The following is a 7,891-nucleotide window of genomic DNA, read 5'->3' as shown; positions in this document are numbered from 1 at the left end:
ATCTGACTGTTTTTCTTCATCAGTTCCGAAAGAAAAAAGTCAGTCTCGGCCTGATTACATTTATGTTGTGTAATAAAAGTAACAAGACTTTACTTATAAAGCTTTGGTGTTAAAATGAAGTTAATGTGTTTAACAAAAGCAATGTTTATTGTTTCACTGTATTAGGACATTTAAAACTTTTAGAGACAATCCATTTAAATCATGTTTGATTATTAATTATTCATAATGCAGACTGGATTATTTTTTTTTACTCTAAGGTTCTGTCTGAACTGTAAATTAACACTGCTGTTTGCACAGATGTCATCAGGTCTGCTCTTCATGTTGCTTTGTGGATTGGGGATCGGATGAAATGTAAGTTTATACACACACACACACACTCACACATATAAATAAATAAATAAAATAAACCTAATATATATTTATAATATATACCAGACAAGAACATGTTGGATCTTTTTTAATATGTATTAGAAAAATAAATAAATAAATAAAATAAAATAAAAACTTATTGAATACAATTCTTTACATAAATATTGTTGGTACTTCTCACCTTTTGTTTCATTTGGGATCAACATTCATGCTCACAACAAAAAGGTTGAAATTTGTTTCTGACTGTGCATTTTTTACATCCACAGATACTTTGTGCTGCAGGTTGGTGGTTTTCTTTATCTATTTTATTTTATTTATATTTTTTCAGGTTAAGTTTTATAAACAGTGCACCAGATATTCTGAACAACAAGTTTTTTTTGTTTTGTTTTAGGCTATCTGTGAAACCACAAAATGTTTAGTATGTTAAAACACACTCTCCACAAAGACGTTCTTTAAACCAAGTTTGTTGTCATTGGGATTCAAATCAATGGGCACATGTAGAACCACTGAAGAAACTATTAGCATTTGTTACCCATTCTCCATTTTGTCTGATTTCTGGTTAGCTATTCCTCCCATAATTCAGGAAAAAAAAACAGGTAAAATATAAATCACAATGTGCAACTCCATAGGCAGTAGTTTGTTAGGACTTTTGGCAGAATCAATTTGTACAAAAGAGACTAAATCAAATCCAGCCATGTTTCTCTCAGAAACAACAACAAAAAAAAAAAAACAATCAGCATGGAAACATCATTAAACAGGATAGAAAGTTGGACTTTATATGTCCAAACTGGCATTTAAATGTTTTAAATAATTTTTCACAATCACAGTCTAAGTATTGTAGTTTTTCGAGACATTTCCACAGAGTGTTTCTGTTATGCTGTTTAAACTTTACAAAAGTCTATCAAAATGAACTTCTTGGTCCCTCAAACTTTACACATCTACAGTTAATCAATCAAAATGTACACTTGTGGTTTTAATTTTACATTTAAGTTGAATCAAATTGTAACTGGATTTTCTCTCTCAAACCTAAAGTGGAGAAACTTTAATAATTCATATCTCACAGCAAATGAGCTGCAAATAAACAAATGGGTGTAGTTCATGCAATAGTGTCATATTATTAAAAACCTTATTTTGGTCATTTACTACTTTTCAATCATATTTAATAAAAATCCCTTTTTCTTCTGTTTTTGTAGATTGAAGTAATTGTCACAAATGCCCTCCTAAATGGACTTTATATCAGAGCCGCTGTTTCTTGTTCAAGAGTACTGAAATGACCTGGGGTGATGCTGAGGTACAACTGTTTAACTCTTCATTATATTTGTGTGACATGATGGTCCAGATTAACTGTCGGGGGCAGGTGTGGTTGAGTGGTTAGATAAGTTGTCCTACAGTGGGAGAGTTGGGGGTTTAATTCTATCAGCATTGAAATGTCCCTGGGCAAGACACTGAACCCCTCATTACCCCTGATGTGTGTCCCATCGGTGTATGAATGTGATGTAAAGCACTGATTAGTCTATACAGATTCTTATTAGCTTTGTAGATATCTAGTAGAGTCCTGTATGAATGTGGGTGTGTCAAGGTAAATGAAGGCACATATTGTGTTGTAAAGCACTTTGAGTATCTTGAGTAGATAAAAAGGTGCTACATAAGTACAGTCCATGTACTGTTTTTGAAGTTAAAACTCTCCACCATTACAGTTTTGAAGTGAGAATGTTCCTCAAAAGAGAAGCAGAACTATGGAAATCAAGAACGGCTGTTCCTACTATTATCATGTTTACTAGATGTACCTCATTCACAAGTTAAATCTTCAATTACTTAAAATGTTCTTAATGATATTATGGTGCAAAACAGGATATTTCTTATGTTAGACACAATTGCATTTTACGTAGTGCTATCTTAGACCTATGTGGACGATCTAAGGCAGTACAGTTTTCTTTGGTCATGGATGTTCCTTGATGTGACATTTTTAGATTGAATCAGTTGCAACATGATAGTTCTAAAAACAGATGAAGACCAGTTTTAATCAGTGACTTCACATATCTTATTACTGCCAAAGTTAGTTGCCTCTTGTACAACTAGCTCATCACAATGATGAATATGTGATGCTGTATTTATGCTGCCATCTTTCCACACAGGGATATTGCACTGACCAAGATGGACATTTGGCTTCCTTTCATGATGAAGCTGAGTACTACTTCATCAGGAGACTCATTCTGAGAGCTTCCGGAACCAACACAAAATCTTGGGTTGGAGGCACCAAGGGACAAGTGAGGGTTTTGTGTAGAACTCTAACTAGTGGAAAAAAGTTTTCTGTAAATATGTTAACAATCAGGATGAATTGAATCAAATTATGTTTCAAAACCTTCTCACAGTACGGTGATTGGACATGGACCGATGGATCTGATTTCTCCTACACACACTGGGGTCCAGGGGAACCAAACAATATGGGTGGACACGAGAACTGCGTGGATATGAACTGGAATGGTACAAAAGACAATAACTGCTCTTGAAACTTATGTTTCCGTGTGAACGACATAATTAGGTTAAAATTGTGGATCACATTAGCTGAAATAATATATTACGGTATTTTATCTGGTCATTCTGTTTGACACTTGTTTGGATTTGTATTGTTGCCAAAACTTGGTCTTCCTCCAATGTTAAAAAAAATGTGTTTTGTTTACAATTATCATTTCAGATGAAAGAAAACTCTGGAGAAGACAATTCAAGTTTCCATGATTTAGAATCTCATTTTTTTATGTTTTACAGGAGAAGATTACGTCAATGATGAAGTTTGCGACCAACAATATGCTTTTGTTTGTGCTAAAGATGCATAAACCTGTCTTTGTTGGCCTTACAACATGATGATTTCGCTTCCAGCAGGAGGTCAAGCCTCAAAAATGTCCCTTCTGGAGGACAACTGGTCAAATCTGATGTCTTACACAGATAATTACCATGAATAAATGCATGTCCTCAAATGTTTTTGTCATTGTCTGTCTGAGGTAACATTAGTCAAACCATCATTTAAATGTATTAAATAACACATGATTACAAACTGCAGAACTTGTCAGTGTCAGGTTTGTGCAGCCCAGCAAAATGGTTCATAACACATATATATATATATATACACACACACACACATATAAATATATATATATATATATATATATATACACACACACACATATAAATATATATATATATATATATATATATATATATATATATATATATATATCCATCTATCCATCCATCCATCCATTATGTTCTGCTTATTCCAAAGTCGGGTCGCGGGGGCAGCAGCTTGAGCAGGGAGGCCCAGACATCTCTTTCCACAGCAGCCTCTTCCTGCTCTTCTGTGATGATTCCAAGGCATTCCCAGGCCAACCGAGAAACACAGTCACTCCAGCGTGTCCTGGGTCTCTCCTGAATAACTGAACTTCTCACATTTTCTTTATTTCTTCAAAGAAGAATACGCAATTTTTCTACAAAAAAAAAAAAAAAAAAACACATAATAATGCAAAGTTTACTGTTTACTTTTTTAGAAACTGGGCAAAAACTATATTATTTTTTACTTCTTTACAAGAATCTCGTCTTTTATTTTGTCTTAGTGTAAAAATGTAAAAAACAACGACAAATAATTAGATTTTTTTATTTTTATAAAATCATCCCTACTGTCCAGAAAAGTGCTCTCCAACAAAGTTAAAGTGGTCCGTGGGCGACCAGTTGAGGATCCCAGTTGTAGCAGGTATTGTGGCTCCGGACACATTTAATTTAGTGAACAAAGGGGCAGAAATGTCTCTTTTGATTGTAAAGGTTGCAGGTTGCAGACCCCTGATCATTACTCTTGTAATATAAGTTCATAACATAAATATAAACAAACTCATTTTTGAGTACTCTTAAATATTCCTAATATTAAAGGTCCTAATATTGCACCCTTGCACATACCATTTCATCATTGTTTTACATCATTTCATCATTTCACCATCTTAATGTACCTTAAATGCTTCAGTGTTAACAGTTACTTGCAAGAAGTTTATTTTCATTCTCCAGATCAATACAAATGCAGGTGTTCAGAACACCATCAGTGACATTTAGTATATACAAGTATTAATGTTTGATTAATTATTTCTTTTCTATAGGCACATTCAAATAAATGCAGCAATCACAGAGTCCAATACAATAACCTGGAGGCTAGTGCTAGCATGCTAACTACAAAAACAAACAAATAAATAAACTCACCATTTCCCACTTGGGTGGCTGTGGCTGAGTGGTTAGAGCAGTCGTTCTCCAATGCAAGACTAGGGGGTTCGAATCCAACAGCAGTCAAATGCACAAGTGTCACTGGGCAAGACACTGAACCCCTCATAGCCTCTGTTGTGTGTCCCATCAGTGTATGAATGTGATCTAAAAGCACTGATTAGTCTCATTAGAATGATTTGTTCAATTACCTTTTAGAGATGTAGAGTGCTGTATGAATGGGTAAATGAGGACACAGATTGTAGTGTAAAGCGCTTTGAGTATCTTGAAATAAAGATAGAAAGGCACTGTATAAGTACAGTCCATTTTACCATTTACCACTTTTAGATTACACAGTCAGCTGAAGGTTTTTTTTTTTCTTTTTTTTTCACAAACTGAGACATCTAAAAGTTGAGAAGCATATCAGTCTGAAATGGAAACATAATAATATAGGCATTAGATAAAGGTAGCGTTAGCATGCTAGCTCCAAAATCAAACAAAGAAACAAACTCACCAGTTCCCACTTTTAGAATAAACAGTCAGCTGAAGGTTTTTTCACAAACAGACATCTAAAAGTTGAGAGGCATATCAGTCAGAAATAGCAAATAGGCATTAGATGAAGGGCTTTCAGTGGCTTAAAGCCTACCTACAGCCAGCCTGGTTGTGAGTGTCACTGGACGGATCGGTTCCCGGACAAAAAACAAAAAAACTGTTCTGGATAGGAAGTATGATCGATCGGTATCGTTCACATTTTTTTTTTTGCCCCCGGTCGGAGATATCGGCGCATGCACAGAATCTTCCAATCTCTTGTAAAGAAGAGGCGCTAGTGTGCATGTCCAATTTTTAACAAAAGTTTATGAACAAAGATTCTTGCGCCCCCAGGGGCCAATATTACGTCAACAATCAGAAAACGTTTTTGAAAGATACAACTTAACTCATCAACTACAAAATTGTTATCTTACACAACAACAACAACAATAAATGACATATATTTTGAAATGTTTTTTTATTTTATTATTTTATTTTTATTTTTTTAAGTTTTCATTGTAAAATGGTGAGTGGTTTCAGTGGGTGGGCGGCGCCTTAGCGCCCTCTGTTAGCCAGCTGCCACTGGTCCCATTAGTGTATGAATGTGATCTAAAAGACTGATTAATCTCTACAGATTCAGATTAGCTTTGTAGCGATCTAGTAGAGTGCTGTATGAAAGTGGGTGTGTGGAGGTAAATGAGGGTACAGACTGTATTGTAAAGCACTCCAATTACAGTATCTTGATTAAATTGAAAAACGCTCCATAAATACAGTCCATTTACTATTTTTAAAGTTAAAACACTCCATCATTACAGTTTTGAAATGAGAATGTTCCACAAATGAGAAGCAAAACTTTGGAAACCAAGAATGGCTGTTCCTTCAATTTTCACTTTTACTAGATGTACCCTGGTCACAAGATACATATTCAGTTACTTAAAATGTTGTTCTTGATAATGATATTATGGTGCAAAACAGGGTGTGTCTTATGTTAGACCCAACTGAATTTAACGTAGTGCTGTCGTAGACCTCAGTGGATGATCTAAGGCACTAATGTTTTCATCAATCATGAACGTTCCTTGATGTGACATTTTTAGCTTGAATAAGTTGCAAACCTGATAGTTCTAAAAACAGATGAAGACTGGTTTTAATCAGATGCCAAATTTTGTCATTGGCAACCAAGCACACACAAAAAAAAATGCCTGGACCTCAGCATTAGAACACGGTGTTGTCATGATTGTTTTTAAAGTATTAAAAATAGGTCCAGCCGCTGTTCGGAGTGATTGCAAATAGCAAATTGGTGAAAAGTTTTCTGAAAGATCCAGTGACTCCTCCTCTAGACCAGTCAGTGACCGACAGTGTTCTGACGTCACAATTTTATGCAGGCTCGGCTTGCTTTGACCCCTTGAGAAGAAGGGACAAAACAAGTGGGCAAAACTGGTACAAAATACTAGTGGAAAGCGCTCAAAACCGTGGTGAACTGAGCACATTTGACCCATGCCATCACAGTGGAAAAGGGGCATCTGCGACTTTCTCAAGTACCCTGATTTGTGACTCAAAAAAAGCATTTTGGAATTGAAATATAGAACTGAAAATGAAAGTAGTCTAACTGAATTTTCAAAACAACATTATACATTTTCAAATCAAATTAATTCAGTTTCAAACCGTTAAATTCAGTTTCAGTTGAGTAAAATAAATTTTCAAACCAATGTATTTAATTTTGAATTACACAAATGCAGGTTCAGGTCGTTTTCACACCAGATAGTCCGGTAGACTCGGTTCGGGACCAATATTCATGACCTTTTGTTTACATTTGAGCTGGTGCATTTACATTCACACTGCACTGTGCAGTCGAGTCAACCTGTTGAACCAACCCATTCCCCCGCTCGCCTGTGGGGGCGCTGCAACAAGAATTATTGAAAGAAACAACACAAAAACCTCTGAAGACACGTCTTCTTCTTCTTCTGTAAATACAAATAAAAACGAAGTGGCATTAAGTTTTAGCAGTTTTAGGAGTTATATTTTGTCATTTTTCAAAAATGGACTTAGCATGAGCAGAAGATGAGACAGAAGACCATGGAGAATATTGTTTTTCCACACAAGGCAGCTGACGGCTCCATATAAGGTCAGAGCAATGCGTGTTTGTTTACCCTGCGGAGCGGGGCTCGGGCTGTTTACATTCACACCGTATTCGAACCGCGCTGGAGTTTGCTTCTACCAGACCGAGACCTAGGTTTTAGCCCTGGCCAGAGTTCGCCTTTTTGTTCCATGACAGAGTTTGATGGCGCGTTCACACCTCCCCAAACGAACCGGACTTTCAAGGAAAATGAGCTAGAGTTCGATTAAAGCGGACTAAACAAGGCTAGTGTGAATGCATCCTCAGTGTGAGCAAGTTAAATAAAGTTTCTGATGTCACAAGATTATGTCCATAAATAGGCCTATGTTGGATGTAAAGTCCAAATTTTCGGCATTCAGAGACTATTAATTAGGACCAACTATCAGAAAGTTACCGTATTACAAATCAAACAAAAAAAAAAACAAACAAAAAAAAAAACACCAACAACAAAAAAACACGACTTCTGCAACACATATTAAAAATACTGGATTTTTTTTAATTTTATTTGTTGAAGTTCACATATGCTTTCATGTTTATTATTTGATTAAGGCACAAACCATGATTTATGAGTTTGAAAATCTTTGCTTTTAGATTTAATATTTCCTGAAGGATTGTGTGTGTGTGTGTGTGTGTGTGTGTTGGGAG

General features: G+C 35.5%; 1 protein-coding gene across 1 annotated transcript; it reads left to right on the top strand.

Moving 5' to 3' along the window:
* The first annotated feature begins 1,639 nt into the window (after positions 1-1,639).
* LOC119420840 (galactose-specific lectin nattectin-like) lies at positions 1,640-3,203 on the top strand. Its single transcript, XM_037688265.1, has 4 exons — positions 1,640-1,660; positions 2,505-2,636; positions 2,742-2,853; positions 3,136-3,203. Exons 1-4 carry the CDS (start codon positions 1,640-1,642, stop codon positions 3,201-3,203), a joined length of 333 nt encoding a protein of 110 aa, XP_037544193.1.
* Positions 3,204-7,891: the final 4,688 nt, after the last annotated feature.

The sequence above is a fragment of the Nematolebias whitei genome, chromosome 14 (assembly GCF_014905685.2).
Source record: "Nematolebias whitei isolate Nwh7 chromosome 14, NemWhi1, whole genome shotgun sequence".
NCBI lineage: Eukaryota > Metazoa > Chordata > Actinopteri > Cyprinodontiformes > Rivulidae > Nematolebias > Nematolebias whitei.
Note: the sequence above shows the minus strand (reverse complement) of the source record. Positions and strands in the feature narration are given on the sequence as shown.